Here is a 19,265-nt window from a genome sequence, read left to right as displayed (position 1 = left end):
TCAGAATGCTGCAAAGGCTAGAGGTCAGTTGAAAATTTCAAAACTGGTATTGGCTTTTGTTAGTGAAGTGCATTAAGTGATTCAGAAATCAATGGTAGGTAGATGGCATCATGGAGCAGGACAGCTTGATTTAATTGAATGGTCTTAAAGGGTTAGAAGGCTGGAAATGTACCCATGTTTCCACCACAGATTTTGGCCACAGGAAAATTCTGTGGACACACCTATAAGGTTGCTGCACAAGATAATCAAAACATTTCTCTTCTCCTCCCCACAGAAGTCCAGAGAGACTTCAGGGTCTATGTAAATGGGTCATTTATGCAGCAAATAATCAAAATGGATAATGGACTAATAATAATAGCTTTGTATCTAGGAGATCAGATCACAAAAGTCGGAAGTTCTGCCACCGCTTTACAAGGCACTGGTTATATCACACCTGGAGTACTGAGTTTAGTTCTGGGCACCAAAACGTAGACACCTTCTGGGCACCACCTGGAGTCCAAGAGTTAAATTACGAGGAGCGATTACATAAACCAGGGTTGTATTCCCTGGAATTTAGAACACTGAGATGTGATTTGACTGAAGCTTTTAAAATATTGAGAGAACTGATAGGGTGGATAGAGAGAAAGTATTTCTGAGGAGAAACTGTGGCCTGGATTTTCCACAACCCCCACCCCCATGTCATTTTTTTCAGCAGTGGAGGCACTTCGCTGTTGGGCAATGATGGGATTTACTGGTCCCATCAAAGGCAATGGCTCAAGCACCTGACATCTCTTCAAGACATTTCAATATTCTTCAGAAAAGAATGAAGTAAATGTGTCATAATAATGTCCCTTTAAAAGAAGCTTGTAGACCTTGTTACTCTTTTTAAAGATGTGGAGATGCTGGTGTTAGACTGGGGTAAAGACAGTAAAAAGTCTCACAACACCAGGTTAAAGTCCAACAGGTTTATTTGGTAGCAACAGAGGATACCAATAATGGTTAGTGGATTTTGCTACCAAATAAACCTGTTGGACTTTAACCTGGTGTTGTGAGACTTCTTACTCTTCTTAAAGACCAGGACTGATACTGGAAGATCATTTTGCTCCTCCCACAATCCATTCAAGTGTAAAACATAAATGAACCTTTTTATTGCCCGTAACTGCTATTGGGGAACACTAAGAAAAACCACCCAAGTACTAAGAAATGGATCATTGTTGAAAGAAAGTATTTACACTTCAATGGCATCTTTCACAATCTCAGGGTCATAGAGTCATAGAATCTCTACAGTGCAGAAGGAGGCCATTTAACCCATCGTGTCTGCATCAACTCTGCAATGGAGCATCTTACCCAGGCCCTATCCCTGTAGTTAAATCATTAATCTCCCTAACCCACACATCGTTGGACACTAAGGGGCAACTTAACATGGCCAATCCACCTCACCTGCACATCTTTGTGGTGTGGCAGGAAACCAAAGCACCCAAAGGAAACCCACACAGACATTGGGAGAACATGCAAATTCTACACATACAGTCACCCCAGGTCAAAATCAGAGCAACATCTTAACAATCAGGTCATCTTCTTTAGTGGTACTGGATAAAGGATAAATAGCAGCCAGGGCATCAGGGAGAACTCTCTGGCAAAAGAGTGTCATGAAATATTTTATGTAACCTGACAGGGTGGTTTAAAATCTTAAAGACAGCATCTCTGACTGGACAGCATTCCCTCTGCATTCCACTGGAGAGTCAGCCCATGTCTGCGCTCATGGCTCTGGAGTGGGACTGAAACCCTCTGACACAGGGTTGAAAATGCTACTAACTGAGCCAAGACTGGCACAAGGAAGTCATTCGAATATTGGGTTTCCCCAGCCATTTTAAGAGATGGCTTCTACTTTGGATTTAACGGGAAGGGAAAACTGAAAATATCAGCAATTTGAAAGATATCAAAAACACAAAATAATGATGACCAATAACTCATTGTGGGACATCCTGAAGTTATGAAAGACACTTGAAAGTTGCCAGTCTTTCTTTCTTATCTAGCACGTGCCAGCAAACCAATCTCTGGGGAATATTCTCTATAAAGAATATACATGCAATTACATTTCTCATACATCTCCTCCTGTTAAATCAACCACAACTTACGTGTGAGACTTTTCAGAAAGGCGCGTGCAAACCTTTGGGCATATGTCATTTCATGATCCAGTGGACGGCCCAAGTGAATCAAGTGCTGATCATAGGGAATGCTAACGATCTCCTCCAGGTCCATTCTGGCAGCATCCTTTCCAAGGAAGAGTGTAAATATTGCAAAACCTTTACATTTAGCTTGCAATGACGCAGCCCTCAACTTCTCTTCGTCAAAGACATTAGTTTCTCCGGCAAATATTAAAAAGATGACCTTATGGCGTCGAGGGTTTGGAGAACCTAAGAAAACATTATTCATTGTCCATTCAATAGCATGGCCAGCCCAAGAAGAACCTTCCAACTTCTTAAACGAGTTCTCGATGTAGCTCTTCATCATGCTTTTGCTGCCATAGTTCAAGAACCCAAACTCCAGGTTGACTGGCCTCAGGCCAGACCTGGGGCGGTAACCTGGTGGTGAGTGTTGCACCAGAGCTACCCTGGCACGATTATCCGAGGCCCTTGGGTTTCTTGAGATCACAAACACATCAAGCATTGAGCTGAGGAAGTCCTTCACTCTTTGAAAGTCCGCCATTCTCAGGTTGCGTGAGCCATCAACAACAAAAGCAATGTCCATGTTAATTGGGATTTGAGGTGGGGAGATGGCTTGTCGACACAGAGGGTTTGGTTTACACATATCTGTGAAGGAACATTAAAGTCTGAAGTTAGAATCATAGAATCATAGAATTGTACAGCAGGAGGCCATTTGGCCCATCAAGTCTGTACCAACCACAGTCGCACCCAGGCCCTACTCCCGTAACCCTGACACTAGGGTCAATTTAGCACGGCCAATCAACCTAACCCACTCATCTTTGGACTGTGGGAGGAAACCCACGTGGACAGGGGGAGAAAATGCAAACCTCACACAGACAGTGACCTGAGGCCAGAATTGAACCTCTGGTGTGGTGAGGCAGCAGTGCCAACCACTGTGCCACGTACTATTTTCAAGAAATCCATTATGCAACGTGCATCTTTAATTTCATGTCTCTCATTTCATTTTAACTGTGCAGGACAATACTACTTCCTTAAGTATATTTTGTTAAGTGAATACAATTAAAACTCATACCAAAACAGAAAGTACACAATCGGACTTTGCGTAACTGTTCCTGTGCTTCTCGCTGCTGTCTTGATAGCATGACCACTTGAAACATTCTTCTATCATCAACCTTTTTCAGTGGAAAAAGGAAAAAAAATCAAATTTCAATTACAGAGATTTGTTAATAGATTTTAAAATGCAGTGAACATTGGTGAAAAAATTACTTCTTAGCTGTCAAGCTAGAAAGGTTAGAGGCTATTGAAGACTATCCAGTGGATCAGGTAATGAAATGGGCCAAGAGAAGGAAGAGGAAGGCACTTGGGCCCAAATTTTTGCCACAGTGAATGTTTCCCCTTCATGGCGAAAATAGCAGAAATGCTCAGAAATGCTGGAAAGGTGGATTTCCTGATGGAATTTACTCTAAGATTTTATCACAGCCCCAGAAGTGACACAAAACAAATTCTAGTGCCAAAAACCTTTGTCCTTGTTTCTGGTCTCACCAGTGCCCTGCATAGTTGAAGCATAACCTCCCTACTTTTGAATTTGATTCTCCTCGCATTAAACAATAACATTATATCAGTTTTCCTAATTACTGCTGTTCCTGCATTCTAACCTCTTGTACTTCGTGCATTAGGACATCAAGATCCCTCTGCAATTTCTCACCATTTAGAGAAGATACTTCTTTTTTATTCTCTTGGCAAAATGGACAACTTTACATTTTCCCACTTTATTCTCCATTTGTCAAATCTTTGCCCATTAAATTAACTCATCAATATCCCTTTATAATCTCTCTGTGCCCTTTTCACAACTTACTTTTCCATCTATCGTGTGTCACCATCAAATTTAGCAACTATATCTTTGTTCCCTTCATTCAAGTCATTTATTTAAATTGTAAAGTTGTGACCTCAGCACTGATCCCTGTGACACACCACTCATTACACCTTACCAACCAGAAAATGACCCATTTATGCCTACTCTGTTTCCTGTTAGTTAGCCAATCCATCTTCCATGGCAATATATTGCCACCCTACACCATTTTCTGCAACAAACTCTGCTGGAGCACCTTTTCACTGCAAAGCAATAAATTCAGTGGCAAGATGTTAATGATTGCACCCATGGTGCCATAAAGACCCCATCCTAACATGTGGACACCTTTGTCAACCAAATCCTTCCATTCAATCAACGTATCGGTGACTTGTGACTACCACAAGGTCTTCCTTCATGTGTGTACAAGATTCCCTGGCAGCAGCCATGTTGCCTTCATACAAAGGAGTTCCCAACTCCCTCAACTATTTCAGCCACCAGTGAAGTTCCATGCTGAATTTCCAGGGGACAAGGGATTTGGATAATGACAGACAGAGACAGAGTACAACTACAATGGCAATCATGTCGTCACCATCAAGCCGGCAATTGCCATTTTGCCATTCAGATGTCTCGATCGCTCAGGTGGGCTCTGCAATATTCCCCAGCAAGAATAGTAGTGGGGGCTACATGCTGTGCAACATTGCGCAGCAGAGAGGAATACAAATCAATGACAATGGCTCCATGGAGAGATCGCCAACATCTGAGGAGGAGGAAGATATGAAGGACGAGGAAGCCGCTGTCCATTCGAAAGATTCTGAAGTGGATGAGGAGCAGTTGGAAGGCACAGCCACGTAGCCTTGGCTGACTCTGTGCAGGAGGGAATCACTACCAGATGCATCCCTATGCTAAAGATTCTCATTAGGCCTTCCGATATCACAATCGCCATTAGCCAGTTTGTGTTGACATCTAATGAATCTTGTATACTGACTCCTCAATTTTTCAAGGAACTGACCGTTCTCCACCTGAGTGACAAGAATCATCAATGAATTGGGCTGGGTCACACTCATACGCATATGACTGCAAATGAAGGGCCCATCTTGCCAAATTGTTCAGAATCAAATCATGCCGTTAATGCTGAGGGTGACACAACATAGAATTCAAGCCCTTTCCATGCTGATAGGATTGTATGTTGTTGCATACGTGCAGATAAGGCATCTCATGCATGAGAAGCCCATAGTTGTGCAATGTTAGCTCTTTGAAATAAATAGCTCACCATCCATACTGGTCCAGGTTTTAATGTGGATGCCACATGCAATGTTCCTGGCCTCCATATATCTCTGCTTACAGCACAAAGCACATCATGTGACACCTTTGCAACCACAGTAGTGGACATAGCAGATGACTAATACTACCTGAAAGACACATGGCCTCTCAATCTGCAATTCCTATGTCTAGGCCAGTGGATAACACTGTACTGCAGATAAATGCTTTGCACCCAACACTCATGCTGGAGATGCAGCCTCTGCCCAGAGTCCGTTTGTGGAGTCTGATCATTGAGTCTCCCTTAAAGTCAAGCTTGGATAGACAACAAAGATACAAGGAGCATCTCCGTCCTTTAACCTTTGAATTCTGGAATCTTACGATACAGCAGAGAAGGAAGAAGGCCGACAACTATAATCCTGTTGAAGGCATGTTGAAATAGACCTCAGAATGCTGCCCTCATTATTACTGCTGAAGATTAACTTCTAAACTTTACTACTCTTTTTGATGTGCACTGTATGATGTAGAAGTGTAAATAAATATATTGAAGTAGTGCTTAAATCTGCAATAAACAATGTGAAAAGTGTAACCACAGTGAACCCATTAGTACTCTAAGTGAGATGGCAACTTTCCCTTACACACACTCCAATGAAGTTCCCCTCCCCGTGCTGCTTCAAAGAAGGGAGAAACAGGCTGCTCACTTCTCTGAATTGCAATAAGCAGCATGATGACCTGTCTGGCTATGCAGATGCCCATTACAGATCTCCCTCAGATTGCAGTCTCTGCATGGACAGCCATGGTCACTAGCTCCTGTGGAACACATGAAGGCTTTGGTGGGGGGGCTGTGGGTGTGGAGGAAGACGGTAGAGGGTGCTGAGGAGCTCTCGATAGCTTCCTTCTCATCAATGACCTGGGTTAGCCTTCAAGTGGGATTGAAGGAGTGGGCTACTAGTGCACAGGAATCATCCATTCTACCAACCATTGTGCCATTAATGTGACCATTCTGCTAAGATCACACAGCTCCTGTATTCCATAAATGTTAGAATTCATACTCTCAGTGGGATGATCCAAGCTATCACGGGAGGTTTCCAACCCTTCCTTGCCAAGATGCTCGTCTATCCATTCTGAATGTTACTGCATTTTTCTCTCTGTGAGAGTGGCCAATCTCTCAGGGTCAGAGTTATGCGGTTGAGCCCCTGGGAGCATGTGGAGCTCATGATGGTGATAGAATCCTCTGTTTAGAGTCCAGGGGCTCCCACCATGCCAGGGAACTCTGCCAGATGTCCAAGCATATGTTGCTGATTCTCCAAAAGTTCACTCTGAAGCTTCATGTTCCTGCCCACTGTAATGTGAGTGATCTGGTCGATGGCCAAGGGTGTGGGTCCCTGGGTTTCAAGAGTGCAGGTGTTTGGGATAATGAGCCTGGTATCATTTACCATTAATCTATCTACTGAGTCTTGACAGCTAACTGCATGACATTATAATATTGGTACCATTCCATGATTTCAGTGGCCCTGTAGAGAACCCTTTGATTAGACAGCACCAATGTTAATTCTGTCCTAAGGAAAGACCATCATGGTCCATCCATCCCAGGGTCGACTCACAATTGGACAACATTTATAGAATCATAGAATTCTACACTGCAGTTGGAGTTTTGGCCCATCGAGTGCATTTGACCCAGGCCCTATGCCCAAAACCCCACATATTTACCTCACTAATTTCCCCTACACATCTTGGGACATTGAGGGACAATTTAGCATGGCCAATTAACTAAACCCACACATCTTTGGACTGTGGGAGGAAACTGGAGCACCCGGAGGAAACCCACACAGACACAGGGTTGGGGGGGAGGGGGGGGACATGCAAACTCTACAGTCACCCAAGGTGCTTGGACACTCACATGGCAAATCTCTTCATCATGCTTTTGCTATCACTGTTCCAGAACCCAAAATTCACATCTGAGCAGCTAATCTGGTGGTGAATGTTGCCATGATGTGGGTATGCCGGCGTTGGACTGGCGTAAACACAGTAAAAAGTCTGACAACACCAGGTTTTAGTCCAACCAATCGGTCGGACTAAAACCTGGTGTTGTCAGACTTTTTACGGTGAATGTTACACCAGGATTACGCTGTCAAAGGCCTTATCAAAGGCCTTTGGGCTTCTTGCGATCACAAACATAGTAAACATTGAGCTGAGAAAAAGCTTTATTTATTAATCCTTCTCAAGATTGTGTGAATAATCAACAAGCACCAAAAGCAATATCCGCACTGATTCTAACTAGAGTGGGGCTGATGAATTAACTGTGGACACTGAACATGTGTTTCTCACATATCCCCAGATGCTGGGGTGAGATTTATGGTTGATCTTGGCTCTGTCTCTGCAAGCTTAAACTGATCCTTGTGTCTTGGCAAACAGAACTGGATCCAATACTTGAGCTAATACCATATTACAAGACAGCTTTGACATGACCTCATTTAATCATACATCACTCATTGAGCAGACCAATTCAGTGCTTTTCTCAGATTACCCATTCATAGAAGTATCAGATTGACTCAGCAGGCAACGAGTTTATGTCTGAATAAAAAAAGATGTGAAGATCCACTCCACGAGTTCAATGTAGCATAGAAACTAGAATCAAAGAATCTAGTGCAGAAGGAGGCCATTCAATGAGTCTGCAACGACCACAATCCCACCCAGGCCCTATCCCCGCAGTTCCGTCTATTTACCCGAGCTAGTCCCCCTGACACTAAGGGTCAATTTAACATGGTCAATCCATCTAACCCACACATCTTTGAACTGTGAGAGGAAACCAAAGCGCCCAGAGGGGACCTACGCAGACACAGGGAGAACATGCAGACTCCATAGGCAGTGACCCAACCGGGTCTCTGGCATTGTGAGGCAGCAGTGCTAACCACTGTGCCACCAGGCTGATATCCGAAGGCAGTACAAAGGAAATTCTGACCAACAGTCTTTCATCGCCAACACCTCCAAAGTCTGGTTAAATGGTCATTCCTAAAAACCACTGTCATTGCATTCAATAAATAATATACACCTTATCCTGCTCATTCATCAGCCCTATACTCTCTTACCTGGATTGATTCTTGATCCAGCGATTTAAAATCCCTCTGTGGCCTTGTCCCTCCCTAAATCTGTAACTTCCTCCAGCCCGACAACTCTCCAAGAATTCTCTATTCCCCAATTCTTCAGAATTTAGCCTTTTAGTCCACTGGTGGCTATACTTTCAGCTGTCTAGACACTAAGCTCTATTCCTTTCCGCCTTACACTCTTAAAACGTACCTCCCTGAACACAATTTCAGTCGCCTATAATGTATCCTTCTTTGGCTGGTGCAACACTTTCTCTGAAAACGCACCCGTGAACTGCTTTGGAATATCTGATTATGTTGAGGTAGTGCCAGGGGATCTAATAAATCCTGCTAAACAGGTAGGAACTGAGTTTAACCTCTCATAGATACTTCTGACAATGCAGCATTCCACACCGAACTACTAAAACCTCTCATCGCTCTGATGACATCCTATATTGAATACTTCCTGACTTTCACCCTCTAAACCAGTTTCACAGTCACAAAACAGAGAAGGCAACACTGAATGAACTGTTTCCTACACGAGGGCACCCCAGGACAGGATTGTCTTGTTTCCTGCTTCCTCTGTGTTTGCCAGCAGCACAATATCTAATTAAATATATATGTATAATATGACGTATTTTCTGATGGGCAATTCATTAAACTAACAATGGATTTGCTCCAGAACAAATCTGAGTTTGTCTCTTTCAATGTCATCACAGAATGACCCAATAGAGTGTGACAATTACACTGGAAAATAGGCACCATTAAAATTCAAATTGTAATATTAAACTTCTGTTTACTTTTCAGTGTGAAATGAACAAGGAATATCAATGGACAGTCCCATGCTTTTAGATGTACTTTTTATATTTTAACTGACAAAGAATATAAAAATATCAGTTACCAGTGGCATTACATGCGGGGAGTCAAACAAATGTAGTCTCCATGTGCAGCAGGGACTTGCTAAAAATTGAATTCTGTGGTTTTGTCCCTGTTTTGAAGTCATAAGCTGGAATTCTACTGCTCCACCCGCCACGGGAATCAGACTCGGTAAGGAGCAGACAATGGAAAGATCTATTACCTCGGCTGGGATTTTCCCATCTCAGGTCGAGCGAGACCATAAAATCCCATCTATAGAATCTGTCATTAGTTTTGTATGGTGATACATTGTTACACCGAAATTTATAATTGAAACGGCCTATGTCAACATGTAATGCTGTAATTATACCCTCCCACCAGTTGTGGTGCTGCAGAATACGGGCACACACAATTACAATGCAGATATAGAAATTCATCACAGGAAAAGTTGATAGGAGTGCAAATAGGTGTAATGTTTTCAATATATGTCACATGTTTGGTGCTCTTACCTCAAAGGCGCGTTGAATTTCAGGGACATTATCAAAAGAAATGACAACCGGAGTGATGTCCAAGGCCATGAACTCCAGGGCAGCTGTTGCAATCTCTGATGTCTCACGAGATGGGCCGCTAGTAATAAATACCACTACTTTCCTGACAAGAACACCATTACGAACACGCTTGAAAGTATTTTTTGCAACAAACTTCATCGCTGCTCCAATATTCCGCCTGCTGCTCGATCGCTGGTAACCTAGGTTCTGCAGTCCTTCCAGAAGCTTCTGCTTACTTCTGAAGTCTGAGAATTGGATGAACATTTTTGCCATGGAACTGTAAGTAAGAACAGCCACACGGGCTCCTGTTGGGCAGGTACTTTCCGTGATTTTAAGATCCCGTACAAAATTAATGACCATTGTCTTCATCCTACTAAATATGACTGGTGTGATATCTGCAGACATGTCCAAAGCGAACACCAGCTCGATGGGGTACACAGGACACTCTGTTCCTTCTGAAATATGATGTCAAACAATTATCAAATTAATATAAAGATAGAAAAGGGCAAGATTTTGCATTTGCATGGCACCTTTCATGACTCAAGGCTTTCCAAGGTGCTTTGCAGTCAATTATTCCTTTGGAAGTGTTGTCACTGTTGTAATGTAGGAAGAACAGCAGTCAATGTGCTCAAAATAAATCCCAACAAGCAACAATGTGATGACCAGATAATCTGTTTTTTGTGATACCAATGACAAATGTTGGTCAGGACACCAGAAAAAACTCCCCTGTTTTTTGAAACAGTGAGCAAAATCTTACCAAAAAAATGGCAGGGTGTTGGTTCTGGCACAAAAAACAGTGTGTTTCCTACTGACGGCACACTTTCGGGCCCAATCTTATGCCTCATTGGTAATCATTTTAATGAGTATTATGCTGCTCTCATGGCATGTTCCCTCTGATTTGCCCACCCTATAATGACTCAAGGTTCCAGCCCACCAGGAGATGGCCACTAAGATCATCTCAGGCAAAAGAATGTGGAAGTTAGCAGGCTGCCCCAACCTCAACTCTGAATCCTGGGAACACCAAGTGGGAAGGTCAGAAAGATTAAGAAACGTTAGGCACTTAGTGGTCACGGGTGAATATAGGCATTACTGTAGATAGGTCACTATTTTGTTTTGGATGTTCGGCAATAGATTTCACTTTGTTCACCCACAGAGCCTTTACCCTGTCTTTTTATGTCATCAAGCTTGGGGGAGCCATCGCACTTATCCCGTGCCTCATCCCTGTGGAGTATGAGAATGGCAATACTAGGTTCCTCCCATCCTCTGGCCAGCCCTCAGCTGCAATATGGACAGTAACCCAGGAAGGAGGATACGGGAAGTGCTGCCTGCGTACCAGCCATCACAACCCCTTTAAAGCAAGTGGCACCCTGATACAAAGGGAAGGTAAGGCCTGCAGGTGACCCCTCCCAACTCCTCTCCCTGAAATGACAATTCTGGGACCCTCAATGCCGGCCCCCGAGTTGAACCTCCCCCGAGTCCTCTCCAGTGCCTCCTGAAAAGTGCGCACCACGGAGGGTGCTGGCTGCTGGAGCGCTCACCTCTGAAATCCCCCTCGGGAGTGAAGGTGCCAGGTTCACTCTTATGTGGAGCTGTTGTATATGGCACTGGTGTGAAGTCACACTGGCACCCACTGAATATCTAGTGAGGGGGGAAGTCCCGGAGAGAGTGTTCGCTAATGGCATGCTAATGCATTAAAATGAGCTTTCAGTGGTCCCATGGCGTGTTTCACACCACCCCACTTGCGAGGGGCTGGGAAGGTTGGAATTTGGAAAGTCGCCGGTACGAATCGCGCTTTCTGGATTTTGAGTGCACGCCGCCATTCCTGGAGAAGGGGAGTGCGGGCTCAAAATCTCTCCCAGTATATGCGACTTTTTACATCCACCTGCCGAGGGCACATGGAGTCTTGGTTTAATGTCTCGGCCAAATTATATCACCTCTGGCATCGCAGCACTCATGATGTGGGTATGCCGGCGTTGGACTGGCGTAAACACAGTAAAAAGTCTGACAACACCAGGTTTTAGTCCAACCTATTTATTTGATAATATACTCACAAGCTTTCGAGGGACACCCTCTTCTTCAGGTGAATGGAGAGTTCTGGCCTCAGACAGAGCATATAAAGCACAGACAGTTTAGAGATTACTGATTAGAATGCGAATCTTTACACCTAACCTGCTGTTCAAGACCTGAAGTGGCTGATAATGTGAGTGGAAGGAGCACTGATCACAGTTTAAAGAGATGTGTATTGTCTCCAGACAGTACAGTAAGTGAGGTTTTGCAAACCCAGGCAAGTCACGGGGGTTACAGATAGTGCGACATGAACCCAAGATCCCTGTTAAGACCGTCCTCATGTGTGCGGAACTTGGCTATCAGTCTCTGTTCAGCGACTCTGCGCTGTCGTGTGTCATGAAGGCCGCCTTGGAGAACGCTTACCCGAAGGTCAGAGGCTGAATGCAGCACTCCCTCAGCGCTGCACTAAAGTGAGCTTGTGCTTTCATCTCAAGACTGGGATTGGAACCCACAACCTTCTGACTCAGAGTGAGAGTGTCACTGTTGGAGGACAGCGGACACCTTGTGAAATAAAGAAAATAAGGAAGAACACTAACCTGATGAACAGCAGGCTAAAGGGAGGAAAGAAGAGGGGAGCTATCAATAATTATCTCATTTGAATTTAAGCACCACAGTTTAAAAAGTATGCATTGCTTGTAGAGATGAACTTTAGTAACATTAATGCTTCTCAGATTTGTGGCTTTTATCAAAACAATTGCCTCATATTATCCAGTATTGCAGCACTCAGTACAGCTCACAAATCAAATCTTATGTAAAAGTAAGGATTGTTCTTATTGCGAGATATATGTACTAGAATGATCCAAAGAATCTTTTCCAAACAAAAATTAAATATGGAGGTCACTGAGAATTTGGTCTTTGGGAGAGTTTGGTTGTCTGTGTAATTTGATATAGGTGGCATGGTGGCGCAATGGTTAGCACTGCTGCCTCACATTGCCAAGGACCAGGGTTCAATTCTGGCCTCAGGTGATGGTGTGCAGTTTGCACAGTCTCCCTGTGACTACATGGGTTTCCGCTGGGTGCTACAGTTTCCGCCCACAGTCCAAATATGTGCAGGTTAGGTGGATTGGCCATGTTAAATTGCTCTTTGGTGCCAGGGGGACTAGCAGAGTAAATACGTGGGGTAATGGCGGATAGGGCCTGAGTGGGATTGATGACAGTGAATTTTCGATGGGCTGAATGACCTCCTTCTGCACTGCAGGGATTTTATGATTCTATGATCTGGGAGATTGGTCATTTGAAACGTTGCTTCTCAGGGGCATGGATCAGTTGGAAAATGAGTCAACTGACAGATTTGTCATCCGGGAATTTGAGCATTTGCAAGACTGCTCCTCGGGAATATGGGTCATTTGGGAACTTGGTCACAAGTCCAAGTTAATGTTTTGCAATCTCACAAACTCAAATGTCATGTCATGTAGCATTCCATAGACAGCAAGTCATGTAATATCATAATTCGCAACTCAGAACCTTGTAAAACTAACCACTTCATCTGAAAAGTGTTATGACACAAAAAGAATTAAACTACTTACGACATTTCTCTCGAACATACGACACAAGTTCACAAGGCTGCAAAAGAAAAATTGAGAATTTGAGATCTGATAACTGGTGTTAATTTGTGTTTTGATATGAAATTGCCATGTGCACAGAAATCACCTACTTTCATTGGTATGGTCCCGGGTGGTCCTTTGAAACCCTGAAATGGAAGGGAAATAAGAACTTGAGCAGCTTTGCCAATTATGTTTGTACATGGGCAATTGGGATTGAGAAGTACTCTTGCACTCTGAGTGAGGAAACCTCAGTTAAGGAGAGCATGGTTGAGAGTTAGAGCTATATACTAGTACAGTTGATGTTTCAGTCACAACTCACTCAATACAAGGCTGATCCTTTTACATTGAATGCAATAGTCCAGATATTTGTGGAGTCAGGAGGCTTTTAAAAGTGGCAGGCAGGACCCCAAGTGGACATTCCTGCCCCCCCATTCCTGTTTCAGGCAATTTTTGCCAGTGTAGAATAAGGGTGTAGGTAGCATGGTAGGGTGGGAATCTCTAACTCCCCCCTCATTTCTGATGTATACAGGCTCATTGTGTTGGTAAACATGGTTCACAGCACAGCACCACTGTGGAGTAGTTAACCTGGGGGCTTCTCTTGTCCAAAGATTAGCCATAGGGTCATAGAGTTATAGAGGTTTACAGCATGGAAATAGGCCCTTTGGCCCAACTTGTTTCATGCCACTCCACTGGCGAGGGGCTGGGAAGGTCGCCCTTTTGCTGCCCTTTTTTTTAAAAATGTGGAGATGCCAGTGTTGGACTGGGGTAAATACAGTAAGAAGTCTCACAACACCAGGTTAAAGTCCAACAGGTTTATTTGGTAGTAAATGCCACCTAGCTTTCGGAACGCTGTTCCTTTGTCAGGTGAGTGGAGAGTTCTCAATTCTCAACAAAGTTCTCAATTCTCAATGAAGGAACAGCGTTCCGAAAGCTAATGGTGTTTAGTACCAAATAAACCTGTTGGACTTTAACCTGGTGTTGTGAGACTTCTTACTACTTTTGTTAAACCCCTAAGCTAATCCCAATTGCCCATATTTGGCCCATATCCACCTATACTCATCCTATCCATGTAACTATCTAAATGCTTTTTAAAAGACAAAATTATACCCACCTCTACTGCTACCTCAGGCAGCTTGTTCCAGACACTCACCATGCTCTGAGTGAAAGAATTGCCCCTCTGAACACTTTTGTATCTCTCCCCTCTCATCTTAAACCCATGCCCTCTAATTTTAGACTCCTCTACCTTTGGGAAAAGATATTGACTATCTAGCTGATCCGTGCCCCTCATTATTTCATAGACCTCTACAAGATTACTCCAGAGAAAAAAATCCCAGTCCATCCAGCCTCTCTTTATAACCCAAATCTTCAAGCCCTGGTAGCATCCTAGTAAATCTTTCCTGCACTCTTTCTAATTTAATGATATCCTTTCTATAATAGGGTGACCAGAACTGCACACAGAATTCCAAGCGTGGCCTTACAAATGTCTTGTACAACTTCAACAAGACATCCCAACTCCTGTATTCAATGTTCTGACCAATGAAAGCAAGCATGCCAAATGCCTTCTTCACAGATTTTACCCATCACAGATGTGAGGCTCACTGGCCTGTAGTTCCAGGTTTTTCCCTGCAGCCCTTTTTAAACAAAGACACAACATTTGCCGCTCTCCAATCTTCAGGCATTTCACTCGTGACTAACGATGATTCAAGTATCTCAGCTAGGGGAACCGCAATTTCCTCCCTAGCCTCCCACGATGTCCTGGGATACACTTCATCAGGTCCTGGGGATTTATCTACCTTGATGCACTTTAAGACCTCCACATCTCCTCCTCTGTTATATGTACAGTCCTCAAGACATCACTATTTATTTCCCCGAGTTCCCTAACATCCATGCTTTTCTCAGTAGTAAATACTGATGAGAAATATTCATTTAGGATCTCACTCATCTCTTGTGGATCTGCAATAGATGACCTTAAGAGGCCCTACTCTCTCCCTTATTACTCTTTTGCCCTTTATGTATTTGTAGAATCTCTTTGGATTCTCCTTTGCCTTATCAACATCTGTTCAACATTGCCCCTCTTACCTTCTCAAAAAGCTATTACTCAATCACTGCCATTCAGATTGCCACACCTCTTAATCTTGAGCAAATAAACACACAGGCACTGAAAAATCATTTTAAAAAGAGTAAGGTATTACCCCAGAATAAAATGTTCATTAACTTGTGGAACGTTCTACCATGGTATTTCATATGATGAGTCAGATGTCACAGGTTTTGTAATAGATAGTTTTGTTAGATCAGAGTATTAAGAACTATGCAATCAAGGCTGGCAAATTGAGTTGAGGTACAGATCACCCTTGATCTAATGGATTGGTGGAACTGGCTCGAAGAGATAAATGCTCCAATGTTCCTACCTCGTTACGTTTGCTATTCTGGAATGCTTACTCTCTGTTCTGACACCCAATTGTAACATTCGCAGATATCACTAACACCACTGTTTGTTTTTTAATCAATGGGCTTTGACACTGCCCATATTTCTTGGGTTTGTGGAAATAAGCAAGACGTACAATGCTGAAAAACGGGGAATGGGAAAGGGGGTGTCTGAGGTACAGAGTATAACAGTCAGAGGCCTTCTGGTGGAGGAGATCAGAGGCCTGGTGGTGGAGCGGTGGGGTTGGGGGGGTAGAGAAGGGCAGTGGGAGATTGGCAGATAGCTTTCTCAGACAGGCAGCTAGACTCAGAAGGTAAGTGTGAAATATGATTTCTCAGGAACCCATTAAATCCTCATCTCAGTGAAGCTGGCAGATCTCCCAGTGCTCTGGAGATCCAGTCGACAGCAGTTAAAATTGAAAACTGATTGGATAATGGTGCCCACAGCCTCATTGTTACACTGAAATTCCCGATCTATCTCCTTCCAGCCTCAGCTAAAGTCAGAGACGGACGAGCTGGAAACAGGAATGGTTCAGGAAACGGATTTTTTCAGATTTTAAGCTCCTTAAACCCATTTCTTCCTTAGTTTAAAATTCACCCTACAAGCATAATATACATGACAGTGGCGCAATCAATCGCTGGAGATGATTCAGCAAACAGGGTTTGTCATTTTTTACATTCCGAGTTAACTGGGCACCTTACCCTTGCTCCTGGACCTCCTGCATCGCCTGGGGTTCCTGGGTTTCCAGAACGGCCAGAGTTCCCCTCAAACACAAAGGTGAAGTGATAGTCATTTAAAATGCTCAGAAACTTTCATTTTCTTTAAAAAAAAGCCCTGCTTACATTGGCTGCCAAATGCAATTAGTTAAATTACTTAAATTCATTGCTTAGTGAGGCGCCCGTAACAGAAGTTCAATTGATTATGCCTTTTTTTCCAGATCTCAAGTGAAGCTGTTGACGAGTAGTGTGGGAACCATTATGATTGTTCCTTCCTGTTCCTTCCTTGGTGGCCTGTTCCTTTAAGGTCACAGCCATTGCCATGAAAATGCCAGGTGATCATATTCAGAAGCTGTTGAGGTCAGTCTGAGAGCAATTGCAAACATTGCTTTATTTATGCACAGGATGTGATGTCACTGGCAGAACCAACATTTATAGCCAATTTCCTTTTTGCCCACAAGAAGGTGGTCATGATTAACCTTTCTGAACCACTGTAGTCTGTGTTGCGTCAGTACACCCACAGTGCTGTTAATTAGGGAGTTCCAGTATTTTAACCCAGTGATGGTGAAGCGACAGCAATATACTTGCATGAATTAGTAATGAATTGTGATTCGGAGGAGAACTTGCAGGTTGTGGTACTCAAATGAGTCTTCTCCCCTCGTTCTTCCAAGTGATGGAGATCCTGGGTTTAGAAGGTGGAGCAGAGTGAGCTTTGATGAGTTTCTGCAGTGCATCTTGTAGAGATGGGGAAGCACAGTGGTATTGTCACTGGACTAATAATCCACAGGCCCAGGGCAAGATCTGTGGATCTGGGGTCGAATCCCACCTTGGCATGAAACCATCGCTGATTGTTGTAAAAGTCATCTGGTTCATTAAAGTCCTTCAGAGAAGGAAATCTGTCATCCTTACCTGGTCTGGCCCACATGTGACTCCAGATCTACAGCAATGTGGGATTCTCAAATGTCTTCTGAAATGGAGGGTAGTTAGGGGTGGACAATAAATGCTGGTTCAGTGACACTTACATCCCATAAGTTAATTTTTAAAAAGGGACATCACTGCTTGAGGGACTTCATGTTTAAGATGTTAAACGAGGTGGCGAAAAAGCAGACTGCTTTGTCCTGAATGCTGTTGAGCTTCTCGAGAATTGTTAGAGCTGTTGTCATCCAGGAAGGAGGAGAATATTCCATCATTTATGATGATGGACAGGCTTAGGGAGTCAAGAGGGGAGTTACTCACTGCAAAAAAACAGCCTGTTATGGATGAAGGTCAGAAACTCCACAGTGTTTTATGAAGTCCGCATGGATCATAAGTTTTGCACCTTGAATTTGGCTAGGATAAACATGATATGGTTCACTTCAGGTATGATTCAAATGACCTACTAGGAAGCTTTGATCAAACAAAGTTTATTTAAGAGTGATTAGCAATAACTTTTATCAATTACAAACAAAAACAAAACAACCATGATAATGTATAACACTTAACAAATATATCTAAAATGTTCCAATCAAACAAAACTTCCCATAAACTAAAAACTCTTTTCATAGGTTCAACACAGCAAAGACTAATGCTCACGTGATACTGGAATTGGGTTCTTTGGTTGGAGAATTGAAAATCCTGACTTCTCAGCCTTGTAACTTCTAGCAGTCCTCTGGACACACCCAGAAAGTTTGAAGTCAAAACAGCTTCCCAGAACACCAGTGAGAGATTCTGGTCAAGCCACCAACAGCAGAATTTCTACTCCAGTTTGCTTTCAGTTAACCAACAGAATTTCCAAAACCAGGGAGAGAGAGAAAAACACTTCTTTTCAGCTTAATGTCCCTTCTAAAACTCAAATTTCAAACTACAGCCAGAGAAAACAGAAAATGAAATCTTAAATTCCCTAGGAAGGAATAAAAACTGTCCAGAACACACAGTCTTCCTCCTAACAATGCAGAGTCATAAAACATCCCAGAGTGAAAACAAGCAACCCTGATTTAAACCACTGAGGAGCAATGAAAGGAATTCTCCAGCCAAGTCGGCAACAATGACATCAGCTAAGGCTGGGAGAGCTACAGAGAACATGATTTAAAAAATAATCTCTTAAAGGTACATTAACATACAAGCCACTGACCTAGCCATGGTACTCAGCGCTGCGATCAAACAGACCCAATTTTCCCTGTAAGAAGGGCCTTAAATTATCTGGCCATGATCAATATTGACAACAGCTCAAGAAGAAGCAGCATTCCAAAAGCTTGTGATTCCAAATAGATCCGTTGAACTTTAACCTGGTGTTGTGAGACTTTTCATTGATGGAATCGGCACAGTAATCGCTGCTAAAGCGTGAAATTAAACTAACTACTGAATATTATCACATTAGAGATCTATGAAAAACTTAAACCCTCTTCCATGAGGTGGTAACTGATATGTGAACAGTATAGTAAGTCATATGATAAAAGCAAATTGCTGCAGATGCTGGAATTGGAAACAAAAACAGAAAATCTCAGCTGGTCTGACAGCATCTGCAGAAAGAGAATAGAACCAACATTTTGAGTCTGGATGACCATTCATCAGCGTATGTCATAGGGACTGCTAAGCAACCTCTCTTACCTTGAAGAATTAATTATGCAAATGTGGAGTCCCATTCCACCAGAGAAAAATTAATATTGCAAATTGGTGAATTTTTATTTCAAAAGTTTTGTGTTTTTCTATTTAAGTTTCTCCCTCAATCCTGTATCTAGGTCCCAATCTTTATTTCACTTTCTGTAGGATGTTTTAAATATAATTTGTATTTCCTG

General features: G+C 43.0%; 1 protein-coding gene across 1 annotated transcript in view; it reads right to left on the bottom strand.

Annotated features, from left to right (window-relative positions):
- LOC145357551 (collagen alpha-6(VI) chain-like) overlaps positions 1-19,265 on the bottom strand; it is a 115,272-nt gene that overhangs the window by 4,714 nt on the left and 91,293 nt on the right. Inside the window, exons 30-36 of the mRNA XM_080211025.1 lie at positions 16,477-16,539; positions 13,461-13,496; positions 13,333-13,369; positions 12,343-12,357; positions 9,701-10,194; positions 3,220-3,319; positions 2,118-2,792 (exon numbers count right to left, since the gene is read on the bottom strand). Of these exons, the coding sequence (XP_080067151.1) occupies positions 2,118-2,792; positions 3,220-3,319; positions 9,701-10,194; positions 12,343-12,357; positions 13,333-13,369; positions 13,461-13,496; positions 16,477-16,539 (1,420 nt within the window). The remainder of the gene's footprint in view (positions 1-2,117; positions 2,793-3,219; positions 3,320-9,700; positions 10,195-12,342; positions 12,358-13,332; positions 13,370-13,460; positions 13,497-16,476; positions 16,540-19,265) is intronic.

The sequence above is a fragment of the Carcharhinus amblyrhynchos genome, chromosome 2 (genome assembly GCF_965287045.1).
Source record: "Carcharhinus amblyrhynchos chromosome 2, sCarAmb.v2.hapA, whole genome shotgun sequence".
Classification (NCBI taxonomy): domain Eukaryota; kingdom Metazoa; phylum Chordata; class Chondrichthyes; order Carcharhiniformes; family Carcharhinidae; genus Carcharhinus; species Carcharhinus amblyrhynchos.
This window is presented reverse-complemented; position numbering and strand designations above follow the sequence as displayed.